General features: G+C 47.1%; 1 protein-coding gene across 3 annotated transcripts in view; it reads right to left on the bottom strand.

The window, feature by feature from the left end:
• The window catches only part of tmem163a (transmembrane protein 163a), a 274,863-nt gene that overhangs the window by 15,334 nt on the left and 235,589 nt on the right, over positions 1 to 23,940 (bottom strand). For all 3 annotated transcript variants that reach the window (XM_038789881.1, XM_038789882.1, XM_038789880.1), the window contains exon 7: positions 3,121 to 3,232. In XM_038789881.1, coding sequence (XP_038645809.1) covers positions 3,121 to 3,232 — 112 coding nt within the window. The remainder of the gene's footprint in view (positions 1 to 3,120; positions 3,233 to 23,940) is intronic.

Consider the following 23,940-nt stretch of genomic DNA (forward strand, 5'->3'; position numbering starts at 1 on the left):
TTCCGTGGCTACATTCGCGGCCGGGTCTCTCTAGAAACCCAGTGTCCATGGGCACCATTGAGGTCTTCTTTGCCCTGTGGGCACTGCAGAGTTTGGGGTGCTTTATTGACCTTTAAATTGAACTCTCATTTGATGTTTTTAAGTTTTCGTTGACCTATGTTACGTTCGGACAGTGCCCCTAACAGGCGCTTTGTCCCTAGGTTAGTTTCCTTTCTTCTGTTTTGTTGGTGGACCTCAAAAGAGTGGCCAATCCACCTATCCTGCACATCTTTGGGTTGTGGGGGTGAGACCCACCCAGACACACGGAGAATGTGCAAACTCCACACGGACAGTAACCAGGGCTGGGATCAAACACGGGTCCTCAGTGCTTGTGAAGCAGCAGTGCTAACCACTGCGCCACCATGCCGCCTTGTTGCCGTTGAAATAGATAATTTGAGTCTCATTTCAATCCTGTCTGACCAAAAACAGGCATTATGGAGCCATAAAAATTTGCTCAGACAAAGGCTGCCCACCAATAAACAGCAGGTGATGGAATGGGTTCAGGAGAATCAACGGGGGGGGGGGGGGGGGGGGGGGGGGATTCACATTCAGAAAAGGGATGAAGGTTGGATGTTCTTAAATGTTATGAACTGGAGGGAGCAAGCCACTTACCACGTCCTGTGGCCTTCAATGCCCCTGGCGAGCATCCTCTGGGGTCAGAGGGCCCCGGCTCTCTTGTCGGTAACCATACCTGCCTGTCCCGTGTGCTGACTTCAAGGGGCAGCCTCATCAGAGGGATGGAATATGGGGGAGCTGGTGGCCACCGCTGCTACTCCATGGGACAGGTCTGGGTTGGGGTCTCCTCCTCCTGCTCGGTGCCCATAGGGCCTTAGGGTTCACCATGAGGAGAGGCAGCTGGTTCGAGCCCCGGCTGCCGCTGCATCATCTGCTCTGCCAGCCCTGGTGGCTCCCCATGGTCTGCACCTTCGTGTCGACTCCTCCGATAATGCTCTTCAGTGATTGGGCCATGCTCTGCAGTGCCTTGGCAATTTCCATCTGCGACTGGGACAAGCCCCGTAGCGCCTCGGTCATGCCCATCTGAGAACGGGACATTCCCACAGAACGGGACATCCCTGGTACTGGGTGACATCCCCCAGCGAGGTAGACAGTCTGTCAAGATAGTCAGCCATGGCCGTGACTGACTGCACAGTGCCTTGGACACCTCCATTCATGGTGCCGATGTTGTGCACCAGGCTGTCCACTGCGGTTGGCACCTCGCGGTGTTGTTGGTCTCGGTGCCACGCATTGCCGGAGGTTGGGGATGATAGCTGTGATGCCTCGATCGTGTCGGGCAGCACGTCAGCATAGTGCTTAGCACAGTTGCTGCACATTCTCCCCGTGTGTGCGTGGGTTTCCTCCGGCAGCTCCGGTTTCCTCTGGCAGCTCCGGTTTCCTGCGGCAGCTCCGGTTTCCTCCGGCAGCTCCGGTTTCCTCCGGCAGCTCCGGTTTCCTCCGGCAGCTCCGGTTTCCTCCGGCAGCTCCGGTTTCCTCCGGCAGCTCCGGTTTCCTCTCACAGTCCAAAAATGTGCAGGTTAGGTGGATTGGCTATGCTAAATTGCTCTTAGTGTCCAAAAAGGTTGGGTTAGGTGGGGTTACGGGGATAGGGTGGAGGTGTGGGCTTAGGTAGGGTGCTCTTTCCAAGGGCTGGTGCAGGCTTGATGGGCCGAATGACCTCCTTCTGCACTGTAAATTCTATGCTTCTATGATTCCTTGGAGCTCTCCTCCGAGGTGTTCTCCTGGGAGGCTGGAGAGGGAATCACCCAGGATGGGCCGGCGCTGTCGGCTGGAGGACCTGCGGGACAATGGACATGTGGTCAGGAGGAGGGATGGGCCATTCAGTAAGGCAATAACAACTCCCATTTGAAATGTACTCCAAGTGGAACCCGGTGGAACCTCTGCAGTGTCCGCCAGCCTCCACGTTGGTGACTGCCCTGTCCTGTAGCCGCCTTCCCCTTCATAGGCCTGAATGCCTTCCTCCCCTAAAATTCCACGTGCACTCTGTGTTGCACTGTACAATTGTTCTGTCTGGGTCAACCTAAATAATTCATGGCAAAGCCTATCCTAAGAACAGGACGCTATGAAACCTGTTGAGACTTTAAACTCCCTGTGGTCTGAAAATGCTCGTCTTTGTAGAAGCATTGATCTCATTGTATTGACATCTTTAGCAAGGGAATTTGAAAATGACAAAAGTGTCATCTGCCAACCTTCTGTAAGTAACCTTTGTTTCCAAAAACGTGGACTTGAAAAACTCTGCAATTCTTCAATTCTGGCCTCTTGCCCATCCCTGACATCCTTTGCCCCAACATCAGTGGCTGTGAATTTAGCTGTCCAGATTCTAGAATTCCCTCCATAAACCTCACCACATCTCCCCATACTCCCTCCATTAAAACACTCTACTGACTACAAATATGTAGTAATACATTTCAATTTCTCCTTTGGCTCAGTGTCAATATATATCTGATTGGATAGACCGTCGAAACTGATCATGACTTTGCTCCCACATTCAATGGGTTCTGAGATGGCTGATAAATCCATTGCACGTTCTGCAGACTGTTACATAGAGGATAGACAGGTGGTGCTTGAAGAGCTGGGTCGATGGATTGTTTGCAGGATTATATCTGATTACTCTTCTGTGAAGTGCCCGAGAACATTTTCCTACTTCAAAGGCTCGACATGAATGTAAGATTTTATTGCACAGTTTAACATTATAATGCTGAAATTCTGGGTAGGATTTGGAAATGTTTTAGTCCTTCCTCGATTGTGATTTATGTAAAAAATTTAATTACTTTTATTAACAGCAGGTATTCAAAAGGAATGAATATAAAAAGTTCTGGAAAACGGGAATAAACCAGGAGCTGCCACTGACAGAAGTGAGATGAACCAAGTGGTATGAACCAAGTGCTATAATTTCTTACGATTCCATTGATATACTTTCAGTAATGATGTTTATTGGCTGCAATAATTTCCAGTGCACCGTAACCTTACCTTACTTCTCCCATGGAATTCTATGATCATTTTGTTGTAAAACATTTTAATTAACCATATATCAGAAGATTATGTCAATCAAGTGTTAATACTCACCATCAGTTATCAGGGCTTTGCTTGTGAGGACTCTACCAAGCATAAACTTGACCACAGACAATATACTGCAGAGTATTCCACTAATGATGGAAACGCTAAAAAGGAAATCGTCCTAAAAGAAGAATACATGTTTCAGTGTAATAGCCAATTGTACCAATATGTAGCTTGTTTACATTCAGACCCATGACGAGAATGTCACTGAGAATCCAGAGGCATTTGTTTCTGTCAACAACATTTATAACGTAGAATGGTGTCATTAACCAGAAACAAAAATGTAAGTCTTGTGACAACCACTTCAATCCAGGTGGCTTTTGCCTTCAGCTGTCACTGCTAAAACATGCGTAAAATGGATTCTTTAAAACCTGGACTTCTGTCAAAAAGCAAAACACATGCCGATTGCATTGTAAGAACAGAAATAATACTGCTTTCAACATTGCAAGAAATGAAGAGCAATCCAAGGTAAACTGGGAATTGGGGAAATGGGAAACACTCATGCGTATGCAGAAGCCCATTTATGAGGTATTCCAAATCTTCTGAACTCTACACAATCTCAGGTAAGTAGAAATAATCCCCATCTAAATGAGCATCTAGGATTGCCAAGAGATGAGCAGTGTAGACAAGTAAATCAAAGAGACAACTGGAAACCTAAAATATCTTTTGCTATATTGATAGAATCTGCATTTTATGGGGACACGGACTGCTCACCCCTCCACCTTCTTCGGTGGTCCCTCACCACACCCCAAAAGGAAAATGGTTCTTAACAGACTGCAGTTTATAAGACTGTCCTGCAGCAACAACATGCTTGGGACGGACTAAACAGGCTGAGGGTCTGACCTCCAAACCACTGCACCCCCCCCCCCCCCCCCCCCCCCCCACCGAAGAACCCAGAAGTAGGCATTGCTGGAATTGCAAGGAATCGTCATGAAGCTGATTATGGTGGCCAGAGACAGATAGGTCCTGGGATTTTAGGGTGGTGAGGAATAGGGAAGCCAAGAGAGGAACAGAGTGGGTTGTTCTCCTCCCTGCTCACCCCCCCCCCCCCCCCCCACCCCCACCCCGCTTCATTCACACCCTTTCAAAAAAGCCACTTCAAAAAATGATCTTTGCACTCTGACCCACCTGACAGTGCCAGCATTTTCCTCAATCGGCCTAAGTGCAGGGAGCCTAGTGGTCAACTTACCCACTCCTGAATATATGGGGAACACGTCGAGGGGTGGGCTGGGCACCCAACATATTTTACTTCCCCCTGTGCCGGAAACACACCTGGTGGCAGGCTGTAAAATCCAGCCCATTGAGTCATAGAATGGTTACAACATAGAAGGAGGCCATTCAGCCCATTGGTTCTCTACAAGATCAACTCAACTAGTCTTTTTCCCCTGCCCTGTCACAGTAGCCATGAGAAGGTTTCTCTTCAGCTGCTTATCTAAGTCCCTTTTAAAAGTCATGATTAAATCTGAACACTCAGGCGGTGCATTTTCGATCCTCACAGCTCACTGTGTAAAAAGATTCTTTTGCATATTGCTACTGGTTTTTTCACCAGAAATATGTGTCCTCTCATTCTTGACCTTTTTCTCATCGGGAACAGCAATGTGATTAATATCTACTCTGTCCAGGCATCATGATTTTGGACATATATGGCAAATCTTCTCTCAATCCCCTCTTCTCATAGGACAACCCCAGCTTCTGGGCAACACAGTGGTTAGCACATTTGCTTCACAGCACTAGGGTCCCAGGTTCGATTCCCACTTGGATCACTGTCTGTGTAGAGTCTGCACATTCTCCCCATGTGGAGTCTGCACATTCTCTCCGTGTCTGCGTGGGTTTCCCCCGGAAGCTCCAGTTTCCTCCCACATCCAAAGATGTGCAGGTCAGGTGGATTAGCCATGCAAATTGCCCTTAGTGTCCAAAATGGTTGGGTGGAGTTACTGGGTTACAGGGATAGGGTGGAGGTGTGGGCTTGAATGGGGTGCTCTTTCCAAGGGCCAGTGCAGACTCGATGGGCCAAATGGTCTCATTCTGCACTGTAAATTCTATGATTCTCCAATCCATCTATGTAACTGAAGTCCATTATCCCTGGAACCATTCTCAGAAACCTTCTCTGCATCCTCCCTAAAGCCTTCATACCCATCCTAAAGTGTGGTTCCCAGAACTGGGCACAATACTCCTGTCAAAGCCAAACGAGTGCATGTTCATCATAACTTACTTGCTTTTGTACTTGCTGCCTTTCCCATATACCTTTTTAACCACATTCTCAATCTGCCCTGCCACCTTAAATTATTTGTGTGCATATCTCTCTGTTCCTGCACTCCCATTAGAATTGTACCTTTTATTTTATTATTTCATGTGACGTGGGCGTCATTGGCTAGACCAGCATTTACTGTCCATCCCTAATTGCCTTTGAGAAGGCGGCGACGACCTGCCTTCTTGAACCAATTCGGTCCATGTGGTGTAGATACATCCAGAGTGCTGTCAGGACAGGACATCCAGGATTTTGACCTAGTACCAGTGAAGGAATGATGATGTGGTGCCAAATCAGGATGAACAAAGAACAATATAGCACAGGAACAGGCCCTTCGGCCTTCCAAGCCTGCATCAACCATCGCACCTGCCTAAACTAAAACCACATGGACTTATGGAGTTCATATCCTTCCATTCCTACCCTAGTCATATATTTGTCTAGATGTCCCTTAAATGCCGCTATTGTACCTGCTTCCACCACCTCCCCAGGCAGCCCGTTCCATATATTTACCACCCTCTTGTGTAAAAAACTTGCCTCACACATCTGTTCTAAACGTTTCCTGTGCATTTTAAACCTATGTCCCACCCTAGGAAAGAGCATCTAACTATCCACTCTGTCCATGCCACTCATAATCTTGTAAACCTCTATCAGGTTGCCTCTCAACCTCTGCAGTTCCGGTGAGAACAGACCGGGTTTATCTAACCTCTTCTCATAGTTAATGCCCTCCATACCAGGCAACATCCTAGTAAATCTCTTCAGTACCCTCGCAAAGCATCCACATACTTCTGGTAGAGTGGCGAACAGAATTGGACATAATACTCCAAATGAGGCCTAACTAAGGTCCTGTACAGCTGCAACATGACTTGCTAATTTTTATATTCAATGCGCAGACCGATGAAGGGCAGCATGCCCTATGCCTTTTGACCATCTTATCCATGCTTTGCCACTTTCAGTGATTGGTGGTGATGCACGCCCAGATCTCTCTGCCCGTCAGTACTCGAGAGTTCTACCATTTCTTGTGTAATTCCTACATGCATTGGACCTTCCAAAGTGCATTACCTCACACTTGTCCGGATTAAAATCCATCTGCCATTCCTCTGCCCAAGACTCCAACCAGTTTATATTCTGCAGTATCATCTGACAATCCTCTTCACTATCCGCAACTCCACCAATTTTTGTGTCATCAACGAACCTACTAATCAGACCAACTACATTTTCTTCCAAATCATTTATATACACCATGAACAACAAAGGCCCCAGAACTGATCCCTCTGTAATGCCGCTAGCCACAACCTTCCATTCATAAAAGCACCCTTCTACTGTCCATTCAGAAAGGCACTCTTCTACTGCTACGCTCTGTCTTCTGTGTCCAAGCCAGTTCTGTATCCAACTTGCCAGCTTTCCTCTGATCCCATGTGACTTCACCTTTTTGTACCAGTCTACCATGAGGTATTTTGTCAAAGGCTTTACTGAAGTCCATGTATACAATATCTACTGCCTTTCCCTCATTTATCATCTTTGTCACTTCCTCGAAAAACCCGATCAAATTAGTGAGGCATGATCTCTCCTTCACAAAACTATGCTGTCCATCACTAATAAGTCCATTTGTTTCCAAATGTGAGTAAATCCTATCTCTAAGAATCTTTTCCAATAATTTCTCTGCCACTGACGTAAGGCTCACTGGCCTATAATTTCCTGGATTATCCCTGCTGCCCTTCTTAAACAATGGAATAACATTGGCTCCTCCCCAGTCCTTTGGAACTTCACCTGTAGCCAATGAGGATACAAAGATTACTGTAATGGCCCCAGCAATTTCCTCCCTTGTCTCCCTCAGTTTTCTGGGATGGATCTCATCAGGCCCTGGGGACTTATCTACCTTAATACTTTTTAAGATGCCCAACATCTCTTTATTAATATCAACATGATTCGGAATATCTACACACTCTACCCTATACTCCTCATCCACCAATTCCTTGTCTTTGGTGAATACTGAGGCAAAGTATTAATTTAATCTCTCCCATTTCCTCTGGTTCCATACATAGATTCCCTCCAATATCCTTGAATGTACCAACCCTTTCTGTGGCTACCCTCTTGCTCTTTACATATGCACAAAACGCCTTCCGATTTTCCTTAATCCGGTTTGCCAATTGCATTTCATGACCCCTTTTAGCATTTCTAACTCCTACCTGGTGTGTGGCTTGGAGGGGAACTTGCTGTTCATGGTGTTTCACGCATCTGCTACCCTTATCCTTCCAGCTGGTAGGCGTTGCAGGTTTAAAAGTTGCTGTGGAAGGAGCTTTGATGAGCTGTTACATTGCGTCTTATAGATGGTACACACTGCTGCCACTGTGCATTGGTGGTGGAGGGAGTGGATGCTGAAGGTGGTGGGTAGGGTGCTGATCAAGCGGGGTGCCTTGGCTTGGATCGTGTTGAGCTTCTAGAGTGTTGTTGGAGCTGCACTCATCCAGACAAGTGGAGAGTATTCCAACACACACCTGACCTGTGCTTTGTAGATGGTGGACAGGCTTTGGGGAGTCAAGAGGTAAATTACTCTCCACAGAATTCCCAATCTCTGACCTGTTCCTGTAGCCACTGTATGTATACGGCTGATCCTATTCAGTTTCCAGTCAATAGGAACACCCAGGATGTTGACAGTTTGGATTCAGCGATGGTAATGCCATTGAACGTCAAGGAAAGATGGGTAGATTTATTTTTGTAGGAGGTGGTCATTGCCTGGCACTTGGGTGGTGCTTTCCAGCCCAGGCCTGAATATTGTATAGGTTTATCTGCATGTTGGCACGGACCTGCGAATGAAGATGAACATTGTACAATCATAGCGAGCAGCCCCTCTTCTGACCTTATGATGAAGGGATGGCCATTGATTGGAACGCAAGTAATGATGCCCTGGGATGAGGTGACTGACCTCCAACAACCAGCAGGGTTCTAGGTATGATGCCGACTAGTACAGAGTTTTCCCTGAAATTCCCATTGACTCCAGTTTTGCCCGGACCCCTTGCTGCCACATTCTGCAAATGTGGCCTTGATGTCAAGGGTAGTCACTCACTTTTTCACCTCACTTCTCCTCATTCTTCCTTCCAAAATATATCAGTTCAGATTTCTCTGCATTTAATTTAATTTGTCACATCTCCATCCATTCCACCACCTTGTCGATTGCGTCTTGAGGTCTATCACTATCCTCTTCACAGTTGACAATACTTTGAAGTTTTGTGTCAGCTGCAAATTTTGAAACTGTGCCCTGTACACCCAAGTCTTGGTCATTGTTAGATATCAAGAAAAGCAATAGGCCTATCTATGATCATTGGGGAACCCTACAATATACCATTCTCATGTCAGAAAAAAAATCCATTCACCACAACTCTCCATTTCCTGTCACTCATCTAACTTCCTGCCACTTCCTCTTTTACTCCATGGGCTTCAACTTTGCTATTTTGTGGCATTTTGTCAAACGCCTTCAGAAGTCCATGTACACCACATCAACTAAATTACCTTTATCAATTCCCTGTTACCTTCCCAAAGTACTCATTCAAGTTAGTTAAATTCGAATTGTATTTAACAATTCCCGTAATTAATCCACCTTTGTCTGAACGACTGTTAATTTATATCCTGAATAGGGCAGCACGATGGTGCAGTGGTTAGCATTGCTGCCTCACAGAGCCGAGGTCCCAGGTTCTATCCAGGCTCTGGGTTACTGTCCGTGTGGAGTTTGCACATTCTCCCTGTGTTTGCGTGGGTTTCCCCCCACAGCCCAAAAAGGTCGATTGGCCATGCTAAATTGCCCCCTAATTGGAAGGAAAAAAATGAATTGGGTACTCTACATTTTTTTAAAAATTTATATCATGAATTATTGCTTCTGAAAGCCATTCCACCTCCGAAGTTAAACTTACTGGCCTGTAGTTTCTGGGTTTCTCTTTAAATACTGGGGCTGGTTTAACACACTGGGCTAAATCACTGGCTTTTAAAGCAGACCAAGGCAGGCCAGCAGCACGGTTCAATTCTCGTACCAGCCTCCCCGAACAGGCGCCGGAATGTGGCGACTAGGGGCTTTTCACAGTAACTTCATTGAAGCTAACTCGTGACAATAAGCATTTTTCATTTCATTTCATAAATACTATTTTTGAACAAGGATGTAACATTTGCAATTCTCCAAGCCTCTGGCACCATCTCCTCTCTCATATCTAAAGAGATTTGAAAGATTGTGTGGCTTGTACTTCTGCATTTTCCACCCTGGCTTCCCGCCGTGTCCACGGGTGCATCCTACCTGCTCCTTATATACAGCCAACCTTTCTAATGGGATAAGCATAACAATTAATGAATTAGTAAGAATAGTAACAGAACAGTTCTAGAGGCATTACTTAAAATTACTAATTTTAAGATTTTGCTAATTAGATTCTAAAAAAGGAAATAGAGATTTTTTTCCGCTGCTTTCAATTCCAGCAGCACGTGGAAATTTGATGACACTTTGCGTGCCTTGGGGACGATGAGTGCAGGAAGTGTCTCCAGCTGCTTGAGTTCGAGCTCAAGCTTTCGGAGATTGAGGGGCAGCTGGTGTCACTGCACAGCATCAGGGAAGGTGAGAAGTTCTTGGATCGTACATTCAAGGAGTTGGCCACCTGAGCGTTCAAAGATGGGTGACCATCCAGAAGAGTAATGAGACAGGAAGTTCAGGAGGCTTTGCGGTTTATGTCACACTAAAACTGGTACTCCAATTTGGAATCTTTTTCTGAAAATATTTTTATTAAGGCATTTATAAATGTATACATCAAACAAAATCCAAAACCAAGAAAAAGACAACAAACAGGAAGTCACATAACCAATAAGTAACACCCACCCCCTCACCCTCCTTGCTGTTCCCCTGCATCCATTTGTACCCCCATAACCACCTCGCCTACACAGACACTGCTGATGTCTTAACCATCTTTGAAGAAATCAATAAACAGCTTCCATCTGGATGAACCCCCCGCCCCCCCCGCATAGACCCTCTCAAGGGATTCCGCGAGGTCGCTTGCCCACACCCCCAGTTTCAGCGGGCGCGAGTCCCTCCATTCCATGCTCCCATCCCTGCGCCAACTGAATGCCCAATTATCTAATATTCATCTCACCACTTTAAACGGCAGCTTGTCCAGCTCCCCTCCTGTCGCCTTGAATCAGTAAAACTTCACTTTTCTGCATGTTTAATTTACACCCGGAAAACCGACCAAATTCCTCCAAGGTTTTCATAATCCTCCTAATGCCACCCAACGGTCTGAAATGTAAAGTAGCAAATCATCCGCGTATAACAAAGTTCTATGCTCCCCCCCCCCCCATTATCCCTTTAAAACTCCCTGATGTTCTAAGTGCCGTTGCCTGTGGCTCTATCGCCAGGGCGAAAAACAACGGGGAGAGTGGGCATCCCTGCCTTGTTCCACTATGCAATCGAAAATACCCCAAACTCACCTGATTTGTCCTCACAATTGCTACCGGTGCCCTATACAGCAACCGGACCCAATCCACAAACACCTGCCCAAACCCAAACCATCCCAGAACTTGCCGCAAATATTTCCATTCTACCCGATCAAAGCTTTTCTCCACATCCATAGTGACCTCCACCTCCTGTCCCAGCAGGGGCATCATAATCACATTTAATAAGTGCCTGAAGTTCACCTACAAATGCCTCCCCTTTAAAAATCCCGTCTGGTCCTCCCCTATCACCCCCAGAAGTCCTCGATCCGCGAGGCCAAGATCTTTGCCAGCAGTGTGGCATCCACATTTAGCAGCAAGATCAGACGTTAACACCCACACTGTTCTGGGTCCTTATTCTTCTTCAGAATTAAGGATATCGCAGCCACATGGGGGAAGCTCCACCTTCTCCCTCATCTCATTATATGGCCTTACCAGCAGGGGCCCCAGGTCCCCCGAAAATATCTTATAAAACTCTACCAGGAACCCATCCAGACCCGGAGCCTTCCCTGCCTGCATCGCCCCCATACACTCCAGCACTTCCACCAGTCCAACTTCTCTACTAAATCCTCCTCCACTTTGGGGAATTCCAGACCATCCCAAAATCACCACATTCTCTCTCCCCCCACCAGTGGCTCTGACTCATATAGCTTCCTATAAAACCACTAAAATGCCCCATTCAGCCCCACCGGGTCCAGAACCACCCTTCCCCTCCCATCCTTCACCTTTCCAATCTCCCTCACCATCTCCTGCTTCCTGGGTTGATGGGCCAACGTCCAGCTCGCCTTCTCCCCATATTCCCACACTGCCCCCCTGGCCCTCCGCAGCTGCCCCACAGCCTTCCCCGTGGACACCAACCCGAACTCTGGAGCTTCTGCTGCTCCTTCAACAAGCCTGCTTCCGGGGCCTCCGAGTATCTACTCCACCAGCCTTGCCATCTCTGCCCGCTCCATCCTGTCACCGTGCACCCAAATCGATGTCATCTCCCCCCTGACCACTGCCTTAAGCACCTCACATAGCATGGCCACCAATACCTCACCTGTGTCATTCAGCTCCACATACCCCCAAATGGCAGCCCTCACCCCCTCACACACCTCCTCGTCTGCTAACAACCCCACATCTAATCTCAAGCGTGGGCGCTGCCCCCCCCGCCCCCCACCCCGGTCCACTTGCAAGTCCACCATGTAGCAGGGTAGCATTTTCATCTTCAGTAAAGACAGATGCAATCCAACCTGTATAAATCCCCTTTTTGGTCCATAATTATCCTTTCTCCTCCTTTTATCACCCTTTTACCCTTTGTGTGCCCACATAAGACTTTGCAATTCCCTTTTATGTTGGTTGCCAGTCTTTTTTCATCATCTCCCTTTGCTTCTCACATTTGCTTTATCACCTCCTCGCTGAGCCCTCTCTATTCAACCTGGATCCCAATTGTGACATGGGTTTGACACCTGCCAAAATGTCATCAAGGGATCACTGGATCTGTTGGCTCTTCCTTTTCCTTTCGAGGGAATATAATTTGACAGTGCTCAAACTATCTTTTCTTTGAAGGTTTTTTCCTGCCAACATTTGACTCCAATTTTTCAGCACAGATTCATTCTTCTTCCCCAGTTAGTTATTTTTACTCCAGAATTTTTGTTTTGTAAAAGGGATGTGGGTGTCACAGGCTGTGCCAGCATTTCTTGCCCATCCCTAATTGCCCTTGAGGGGGCAGATAAGAGTCAACCACATTACTGTGGGTCTGGAGTCAAATGTCGGCCAGACCAGTTAAGGACATCAGCGAACCAGATGGGTTTTTACGACAATCGACAGTGATCTCTGGATCTGTAAAGACTTAATTACCTGCAAATGCTCGCATTCAAAATATTGTCTTGCATCTTTGACTTTGTCTATATATATGTTTCTGGAACCTACCTGTTCACCTGAGGAAGGAGCAGTGCTCCAAAAGCTAGTGTTTGAAACAAACCTGTTGGACTTTAACCTGGTGTTGTAAGACTTCTTACTGTGCTCACCCCAGTCCAACGCTGGCATCTCCACATCATCATTAGACTTGTAATTCCAGATTTTTTTTGTTGAATTCAAATTATTGAATCCACCTGCAGTGGCAGGGTTTGAACTTGGGTCTCTGGTTTACTAGTCCACTGACAATACCACTACACCACCACCTCCCGCTGTTCCTTGTCCTTTTCCATTGCCAACATAAACCTTATGATACAATGATCACTGTCCCCTAAATTTTCTCCTGCTAATACTTGATCCATTTGCTTACCAAATTTCCAAGAACGAGGGGCATGCGCGGACTTCCACCGGCCAGTGAAGGCCTTTCGGCCCCGGCTGGCGGGGCGCCAAAGGCTGTTTGCGCCGGCCGGCAGAGCGGTAACCACTCCGGCGCGGGCCTAGCCCCTAAAGGTGCGGAGAATTCTGCACCTTTGGGGAGGCCCAACGCCGGAGTGGTTCACGCCAGTCCGTCCCGCCGGGACCCCCCGCCCCGCTAGGTAGGGGAGAATCCCGGACCAGGTCTTGCTTTCTTTCTCGTTGAACTGGAAACATGCATACAACTGTAGAAGCATTTCCTGAACACTGGGAACTCTTATCTTTCTCTGCTCTTTACACTACTACTTTCTCTGACTACATTCAGATAATTAAAGTCCCCTTTATAATTAATCTATAATTTTGTACCTCCCTGTAACGTTTTGCAAATTTATTCCTCTGTCCCATTAGTTGGTGGACAATAGCCTATGCCAAGCAAAGTAATTGCAACTTTTTTGTTCCTCATCGCGAATGGAATCTGTCCTCGATCCTCAGGGACATCTTCTTTCTGAAGCATTGCAGTGCTCTCCTTAATGTATACCATGACCTTTCCCCTTTTTCTTCGCTTCCTGAACACCTTGCATCCAGGAATATTTAACACCCAGCCCTGTCTTTCTTTAAGCCAGGTCTCTTTTATAGCCACATCATAGCCACATGGCAATCTGCTCCTGCAACTTACCAATCTTATTTATTACATTCTCTGCTTTCACGTAAATGCATGATTTAAAGGGCAGCACAGTGACGCTGTGGTTAGCACTGCTGCCTCACACGCCGAGGTCCCAGGTTCGATCCCACCTCTGGGTCACTGCCTGTGTGGAGTTTGCACATTCTCCTCGTGTTTGCGTGGGTTTCGCCCCCACAACCCAAAAGATGTGCAGGTTAGGTGGATTGGCCATGCTAAATTGCCCCTTAATTGGAAAAAATGAATTGGGCACTCTAAATTTTTTTTAAAAGATAATCCTGATTTAGACTTTATTACTTTCTCCCTTACTCTGCATTTACCTATTAACTTGTTACTCCACATTCTAGTGCCATCTATCTCTACCAGTATTCCGTGCACCTTAGTATTCCTCTCTGATATCATCTCCTGGACCTCATACACAGGGGGCGGAATTCTCTGATAATGGGCCTATGTGCCCACGCCCACGATAAAACGGGCGCAAATCACTCTGGACTTACCTGGAGAAAGTCCAGAGTCATTCTCCATTTTGCAGAGGGCTTGCAGCCTGGAGTAGTCCACCCACCTCCTGCTGCCGATACGGGGCCCTGCACTTCCGGTCGGAGGTCCGCGTATCCGCACAGCGGCAGCCTGCGGCGTCCGCCCTGCGCAACATGGCTGACCCACACAGCGGGCCAGCCCCGTGAATATAGGCCTCCTCGAGATCATGCGCGCCCGCCGATTGGTGGCCCCCCCCCCCCCGTTGTGGGCCTGGCCATCCTGGAGGCCCCTCCCGGATCCCCCCACCCCCCCCCCCCCATCAGGACGGCCGTGGACTGAGTCTGCTGCCACCACTCCTAGTGCCTGATGGGTGGAACCATGAGTGAACCACGCCGACGGGAATTCGGCCAGTTGCCGGCGGAAAATCGCCGTGGGGTCTCTTTCAACGGTCCCCGGAAAATCACGGGAACGGCGTCGGACCCGATCGCGGGTCTGACGCCCTTCTCCGCCTCCATGCCATTGCGGTGTGGAGGCTCGGAGAATCCCGGCCATGTTTCTAGATTACCACTTTTGAGATCATGCTTACTAATTTCCTACCTACCTCCCTTCATGCTGACTGCAGGACTGCATTGCTCTTTCTGCTTATGTTGTTTGTACTAATGTGGAACACAATTGCTGTCTGTTAACTCTCCCCCTCAGGATGGTGTGCAGCCCCACATTGCCATCCCTGACCCTGGCACTAGGAAGGTGACACACCATCCTGGATTCCTCTATCAAATCACTTATCACTATTGCTCTTCCAGTCTTCCCCCCGCCCCACCAGTTCTGCTGAGCCACCCACGGCGCCATGAATTTGATTCTGGCTGCACAGCGCAAGTGAACCATCACTCTCATCAGTATTCAGAGCTGAATACTGGTTGGGTGAGTGCAATGAACTCAGGAGACTCCTGCAGTACATGCCTGCTTGTTTTGACTGCCTAGCGGTCACCCATTCCCTCTTCCTGCATACTCCCAAGTTGTTGGCTGACCACATCAATAAATGTGCTATCCACAAAGCTCTCAACTTCATGGATGCGCCAAAGTGGAACCAGCTGCTGCTCAAGTTCTGAAACCCAGTGCTCAAACTGCTGCAACTGTTTTGAAGCATGGGAAATGTCTTTGAGTTCCCACATAGCACAGGACGTGCACTCGAGAGGTTGGAGCAGTGCTGTCATTTCTATATTTATTAGTTAACCATTCTTTTGGAAATAATCCTTAGAAATACCAACGAACCTTACTGATACTAATTAACCTTTTTATAAGTTTAAAGTGCCCAATTATTTTTTTGTTCAATTAAGGGGCAATTTAGTGTGGCCAATCCACCTACCCTGCGCATCTTTGGGTTGTGGGGGTGAGTCCTATGCAGACACGGGGAGAAATGCAAACTCCACACAGACAGTGACCCGGTGTTGGGATTGAACCCGGGTCCTCAGTGCCGTAAGGCAGCAGTGTAAACCACTGTGCCACCATGTCACCCTCTAATTAACCTTACTGTTAGTAATAAATCTTACTAATACTGAAGTATGTTGATGTCAAATATGTAACTTTTTTAAAAGGTAGTTTCAACTAGGAAAACAAAGACATGCCGCAAGTCACTTGGCATATCTCCAACGGCAAGTTGGTCAAGCTTATGAAAGTTTCCAATTTAAAAAAAAATATTTCATTGCTGGCAAGGTTAGAATTTATTGCCCACTCTTGAAAAATCTTAATGGGTCATTTTAGAGGGCAGTTAAAATTCCACTGACTTGTGATGGATCGAGAATCACATGTCGGTCAGACCAGGTAAGGGTGGCAGATTTCCTTCAATAAAGGTCGTCAATGAGCTGAGTGCGTTTTTACAAAAATAGAAGATAGATTCATTGTCACCATTACTGAGCCTAGCTTTCAATTCCAGATTTTAGTAATTGATTTTAAAATCCGCCAGCTGCTGTGGTAGGATTTGAACCCTCATCCCCAGAATATTAGCCTGGGAGTCTGGATTACTCGCCATGTCACCACTGTGCCATTGTCTCCCCTATAAAACCATTAGGACATATCCAGGCGAATCTCCTGTGGAATTTCACACGTGCTCCTGTCAAAGATTCTTTCAAAGATGGATTGAAACTTTTTGGCTGTCACCAATTGCATCACTATAAAAGCCATATTCCATTCCATGAAGTGGAGTCAGAAAGTCCAAAGAGACAATGGCTACATTGGAGGTGTTAATATGTCCTTCCAAGCTCATCACATGGAATACTTTGCCATTCATACGTGATGTCTTGGACATCAAAAAATTAATCATCTCGATCATAGCACACTAGCCAATTCTGTGCAGACATGAGTTGATCACTATTCTATGGAATAATAAATCATTATGGAGAGAGGTCATGTAATAGAAATCACCATTTTGAAATATCGTCTATTACAACATCTCCTGTTTTTGGGGAAGTCCGAAAGAGGAACATCCAAAAGCAGCTCAAGGCTGCATGCCTTTCTCTCTTTCAACTAACTTATATCATGCTATGGACAACAGACAGAGAAATTCAAAAGCCCTGATTCTAGGAGAAAAAAACAAGGGGTGGGATTCTCCGATCCCCAGCCGGGCCGGAGAATCACCGTGGGACGGCGTGAATCCCGCCCCGACGCCGGCTACCGGATTCTCCGGCGTTGGTATTTAGGCGGGGCCAGGAACCGTGTCGCGCCGGTCCTGGGCCGTTGGCAGTGGCCCACCCCCCGCCAATTCTCCGCTCCGCGATTGGCCGAGTGGCCGCCCGTTTTTGCCAGTCCCGCCGGCGTAAATCAAACAAGGTCCTTACCAGCGGGACCTGGCTCTGCAGGCAGCCTGCGGAGTCCTCGGTGGGGTGGGCGGGGGTTTCTGGCCCTGGGGGGAGGGCCCCCACGGTGGCCTGGCCCACCGATCTGCGGGCTTGCCTGTGCCATGGGGGCACTCTTTCCCTCTGCGCCGGCCGCTCTAATGGTCCACCTTGGCCGGAGCGGAGAAGAATCCCCCTGTGCATGTGCTGGGATCACGCCAGAACACGCTGACGCTCTCGCGCACACGCCAACTCACGCTGGCCGGCGGAGGCCCTTCAGCGCCAGTTGGCACAGCGCCAACACCGCCACCGCCAGTTGGCACGGTGCCAACCCCGCCTGCCCCGGCCTAGCCCCTGTAGATGCGGAGGATTCCGCACCTTCCGGGCAGCCCGACGCCGGAGTGGTTCATGCCACTCCTCGGCACCGGTATGGCCCACACCGCCGGATAGCGGAGAATCCCGGCCAAGGACTACCATTTAAAGAACTGCCTCAGCCATAGTCAATTAACAGATGATTCAAAATCAGTGCAGTCTATTTATTTGGCTTATATTGATGATCTTAGTTCAGCCAAATAGTGACCATCTCTACTTTATAAGTTGTAATTTTGCATCCTTGAGTGTGAATGAGTGTTGTGGCAGTCAGGTCTTGTGTTTGCCTTTTTAAACATTTTAATATTTTAATATCATTATCTCCCTGAGTTTTTAGAACAATAAAAACTAATCCCTTTTGCGAATACACTCAAGAAAGCCTGTCGGACTGAATTATTTGCAATCGTAAGTAAACAGTTAAGTACACACTGAATTGGGCAGCACGGTGGCGCAGTGGGTTAGCCAGGCAGCCTCACGGCGCCGAGGTCCCAGGTTTGATCCCGGCTCTGGGTCACTGCCCGTGTGGAGTTTGCGCATTCTCCCCGTGTTTGCGTGGGTTTCGCCCCCACAACCCAAAAGATGTGCAGGTTAGGTGGATTGGCCACGCTAAATTGCCCCTTAATTGGAAAAAATGAATTGGATACTCTAAATTTTTTTTTAAAGTACACACTGAATTGGCACATTCGTCCATACAGATTTCAGGGATCCTATTACAATCAACCAATGAGTGGTGAGATAATAATAATAATCTTTATTGTCACAAGTAGGCTTACATTAACACGGCAATGAAGTTACTGTGAAAATCCCCTAGTTGCCACATTCCGCTGCCTGTTCGGGTACACTGAGGGAGAATTCAGAACGTCCAAGTCACTTAACAGCACGTCTTTCGGGACTTGTGGGAGGCAACCGGAGCACCCGGAGGAAACACAGACACGAGGAAAACGTGCAGACTCCACACAGTCAATGACTCTAGCCGGGAATCAAACATGGGACCCTGGAGCTATGAAGTAGCAGTGCTACCCACTGAGCTACCGTGCTGCCCCTAAAGGAGAGTCCTTTCACCCAGCCTCACTTGGTCATTAAATTACTGCTAATAATAAACATTACTAATGCTCCTAAATTTAATTCATACTTAACACAGATTACTAGTAATAAACTTACTTTAAAAAAACAGATCAGACTCAACGAACTGTTTAGTTATTAATAATTAATATTCTTATCATTTTTATTCTGCCAGTTTTTAGACTCAGTCTAACAATACTCACCAGTAGCAATATTCACCAGCCAATCAACTGAAGACTTCCTTGTGATATCTTATCTCGTTTTTTGTTTCGGAGCTCTGAACCCTCAACTATGTAATACCCAGCCCTCTTTCCTCCAGCAGAGGGGCCTGAGGATTCATGTGTAAAGAACTTTGAAGATTGCGGGACACATTGAAAGCATTATTAGCAAAGGATATGGGATCTTGGGTTTATAAAGTCCTGGTTACACAACAACAGGGGTATTATGTCCAGTTTTGGGAAGGATATGGGGGTCCTCGGGAAGGTGCAAATGAAATTTACAAGACAGATACTTGGGCTAAGGGATTTTAACTGCAAGGTTAGTGTAATGAACTCCAATTGGCTTTACTGGTTGGCCAATTGGAGTATGAGCTCCCTCAATGATAGCTCATTGAGGGGGCCCATATAATCACCTGTGTAGGCTTTGTGAGCTAGTCTTAAGGTGACTGGACTGCTAGCAGCACTGTTTGTAGCTGCTCCTGTAATATCGTTATTGTAAATAAATATTGGTGTGGTGACGGAACTCCTGCCTCCCGTGGATTACAACAGTTAGGTTGGATAAGCTGGGGTTGTTCTCCTTGGATCAAAGGAAATTTAGGGGAGATTTGATAGAGGTGTGCAGAATTATGACAGAGGTAAGGCAGACAAAGATGGCCTAAAAGCAAATTACTGCGGATGCTGGAATCTGAAACCAAAAGAGAAAATGCTGGAAAATCTCAGGAGGTCTGGCAGTAAAGGTTATTAAGTGTTATTTGACCCAAGAGTGAGTGTATTAGAGAACATGGAAGATTTTAGTTTTGAAGACAGTCAAGTTCAGAGAGATGTTGTGAACCATGCCGCCCATGTTGTGGGTGGCAAGGTAGCACAGTGGTTAGCTTCACAGCTCCAGGGTCCCAGGTTCGATTCGCGGCTTGGGACACTGTTTGTGTGGAGTCTGCACGTTCTCCCTGTGAATAAACATTCTTGAAAACATTTAATGAAGGAGCCTCAACTGCTTCACTGAGTAGGGAATTCCATAGATTCACAACCCTTTGGGTGAAGAAGTTCCTCCTAAACTCAGTCCTAAATCTACTTCCCCTTATTTTGAGGCTATGCCCCTTAGTTCTGCTTTCACCCGCCAGTGGAAACAACCTGCCCATTCCTATCCTATCCATTCCTTTCATAATTTTATATGTTTCTATAAGATCCCCACGCATCCTTCTAAATTCCAACGTGTACAGTCCCAGTCTACTCAACCTCTCTTCGAAATCCAACCCCTTCAGATCTGGGATTAACCTAGTGAATCTCCTCTACATACCCTCCAGCGCCAGTACGTCCTTTCTCAGGTAAGGAGACCAAAACTGAACACAATACTCCAGATGCGGCCTCACTAACACCTTATACAATTGCAGCATAACCTCCCTAGTCTTAAACTCCATCCCTCTAGCAATGAAGGACAAAACTCCATTTGCCTTCTTAATCACCTGTTGCACCTGTAAACCAACTTTTTGCGACTCATGCACTAGCACACCCAGGTCTCGCTGCACAGCAGCATGCTTGATTATTTTATAATTTAAATAATAATCCCTTTTGCTGTTATTCCTACCAAAATGGATAACCTCACATTTGTCAACATTGTATTCCATCTGCCAGACCCTAGCCCATTCACTTCACCTATCCAAATCCCTCTGCAGACTTCCGGTATCCTCTGCACTTTTTGCTTTACCACTCACCTTCGTGTCGTCTGCAAACTTGAACACATTGCACTTGGTCCCCAACTCCAAGTCATATATGTAAATTGTGAACAATTGTGGGCCCAACACTGATCCCTGAGGGACACCACTAGCTACTGATTGCCAAACACAGAAACATCCATTAATCCGCACTCTTTGCTTTCTATTAATTAACCAATCCTCTATCCATGCTACTACTTTACCCTTAATGCCATGCATCTTTATCTTATGCAACAACCTTTTGTGTGGCACCTTGTCAAAGGCTTTTTGGAAATCCAGATATACCACATCCATTGGCTCCCCGTTATCTATCGCACTAGTAATGTCCTCAAAAAATTCCACTAAATTAGTTAGGCACGACCTGCTCTTTTTGAACCCATGGTGCATCTGCCCAATGGGACAATTTCCAACCAGATGCCTCGCTATTTCTTCCTTGATGATAGATTCCAGCATGTTCCCTATTACAGAAGTTAAGCTTATTGGCCTATAATTACCCGCTTTCTGCCTCCCTCCTTTTTTAAACAATGGTGTCATGTTTGCCAATTTCCAATCCACCGGGACCACCCCAGAGTCTAGTGAATTTTGGTAAATTATCACTAGTGTATTTGCAATTTCCCTAGCCATCTCTTTTAGCACTCTGGGATGCATTCCATCAGGGCCAGGAGACTTTTAGCCCCATTAGCTTGCCCATCACTACTTCCTTAGTGATAACAATCATCTCAAGGTCCTCACCTGTCATAGCCTTATTTCTATCAGTCACTGCATGTTATTTGTATCTTCCACTGTGAAGACCAACCCAAAAAACCTGTTCAGTTCCTCAGCCATTTCCTCATCTCCCATTATTAAATCTCCCTTCTCATCCTCTAAAGGACCAATATTTACCTTAGCCACTCTTAATCATTTATCATGCCTGCATTTAATATTATTATATGTGTGCGTGGGAAAATTAATTAAATCATCAACCAGATCAGCATGCCAGGGTTACAATAATCCCATCATCCACATTTAAATCCTTCACTATTACCTGTTGATAATCATGACACAAGAACAAAAGAGATAGGAGCAGGAATTGACCATTCGGTCCAACAAGCCTGCTCTGTATATTCAATGTGATTGTGGCTAATCCTACCCTTAATTATGAGAAATCACTATTAGAAGCAATGTTTGAAGAGGGTCCTTTTTTAAAAAAAATTGTAAAAACGTATTTTTGTCACAAGTCGGCTGATTTAGCTCACTGGGCTAAATCGCTGGCTTTTCATGCAGGCCAGCAGCACGGTTCGATTCCCGTATCAGCCTCCCCGGACAGGCGCCGGAATGTGGCGACTAGGGGCTTTTCACAGTATCTTCATTGAAGCCTACTCGTGACAATAAGTGATTTTCATTTTCATTAACACTCCAATGAAGTTACTGTGAAAATCCCCGAGTCACCACACTCGGGTGCACTGAGGGAGAATTCGGAATGTCCAAATTACCTAACATCATGGGCGGGATTCTCCTTTCCGGGGACTAAGCTCCCACGCCGGCCGGAAAACCGGCACGAACCACTCCGGCATCAACATCCCCCGAAAGTGCGGAATTCTCTGCACTTCCGGGGGCTAGCTGGACGCCGGAGGGGTTGGCGCCGCACCAGCTGGCGCCGAAGGGACTGCGCGAGTTCGCACATGCGCTGAAGGTCCGGCATGATCTCGCGCATGCGTGGAACCCTTGCTGTGGTTCTGCGCATGCACAGACCGGCCGACGTATTCTGCCGCATGCGCAGGGGGTTGTCTTCTCCGCGCCGGCCCCTGTAGGGCTCTGCCATGGCCGGCGCAGAAGGAAGGAATGCCCCGATGGCACAGGCCCGCCCGCAGATCGGTGGGCCCCGATCGCGGGCCAGGCCACCATGGGGGCCCCTCTCGGGTCGGATCCCCCCGTGCCCCCCCACCCCCCTTCCCGAAGACTGTCCCAGCCCACTTATCTGCCAGGTCCCGCCGTGTGGGACCATGCCTAACACACACCGGCAGGACTGGCCAAAAATGGACAGCCGCTCGGCCCATCAGGACCCGGAGAATTGCCGGGGGGGCCACTGCCAACGGCCCCCGACCGGCGTGGCGTGAACCCCGCCCCAGCCCGTAAACCAATGCCAGAAAATACGGCAGCCGACGTCGGGATTCGCGCCGCCTAGCTGAGATTCTCCGACCCGGCGGGGGGTTGGAGAATCCTGCTGTATGTGTTCTGGGACGTGTGGGAGGAAACCGGAGCACCCGGAGGAAACGCACGCAGATATGGGGAGAACGTGTAGACTCCGCACAAACAGTGACCCAAGTCGGGAATTGAATCTGGGTCCCTGGAGCTGTGAAGCAACAGTGCTCACCGCTGCATTCCACCTATCTTCCCATTTGACAAAAAAAATGACTGTCATAAAAATATGCGACACAGTCTTTTAAAAACTCAGCGCTTTACTTCTGATAGAGACCCTATGCAGTTGAGGAAATCCATGTGCAAGGATTTTCTGTGGCATTGCAAACCAGAAAGTATATGGAACAGCTTTATTGAAAGCTTTGGGGGACTGAGACGGGACTTCAAACTTGCCTTACACTTTAATTGAACCATCCAATCCCAGGAAACTTTATTTTAGAGCTATGGGGTGGTTGCTGAAACCGGAACAATAACAGAAACTTACAAAATGCCTGCATAGGATAGACTCCACAAGCATCGATATCCTCTGAGGAACTTCGGTCCTCACTACCGCTTGATTAGCCACCCCAAAAAAACATTGCTATCACTAATTTCTTATTAGCACTCGAAATATGTGTGGAGTTCTAGATTTTCAACTTGCTGCCTGGTGTGAGACTGCCACTGGGTAGTTCGGCCGTTATGGAAATCACCCATAATTAGTTGCAAATTTACATCACCGTTTTCATTATGCCTGGTTGAAAATTTACATGCCTGTGTTTTGAGTGCGCAGTGACTCAACCCCAGACAGAAATCTGATGACTTCCTGGACTCCCTGGGATTCCTCACTTACTTGGTTCCATAGAGCCCAAACTTGGAAAGCTTTGCTTGAACTTTCCCATTATGAGCTGGCTGATGGAAAAGTAATGACAGAGCTGTTAATTTAATTACTTGACAGATCAGACAGTTAACAGTTATATTGAGGTCTTGCACCTCATGTTTATCAACAAGAAGCCAAATGTGTTTCTGACACTCTCCCTTAATTGAAATTTTTTTTTACATATTTATTTACCTAACCAATCAGGATGCTCACACTGAGGGGGGAATTGCATTAACACTCACAAATTGCAAGACCCTGCTTAACCTCCACATGCATTGAACCATTCCCACCATATTGACATATAATTGCAGAGGTGTCTTGTGGGATTTTAATTTTAGTAAATTCTATCGCATCTTGATCCAACTGGATAAACTCCATTTGATTGACAGATAATTTGCATCCAATCCCTGCGCCGTACAGGCATTCAGGAAA

This window comes from Scyliorhinus canicula, chromosome 2 (genome assembly GCF_902713615.1).
Source record: "Scyliorhinus canicula chromosome 2, sScyCan1.1, whole genome shotgun sequence".
Taxonomy (NCBI): Eukaryota; Metazoa; Chordata; class Chondrichthyes; order Carcharhiniformes; family Scyliorhinidae; genus Scyliorhinus; species Scyliorhinus canicula.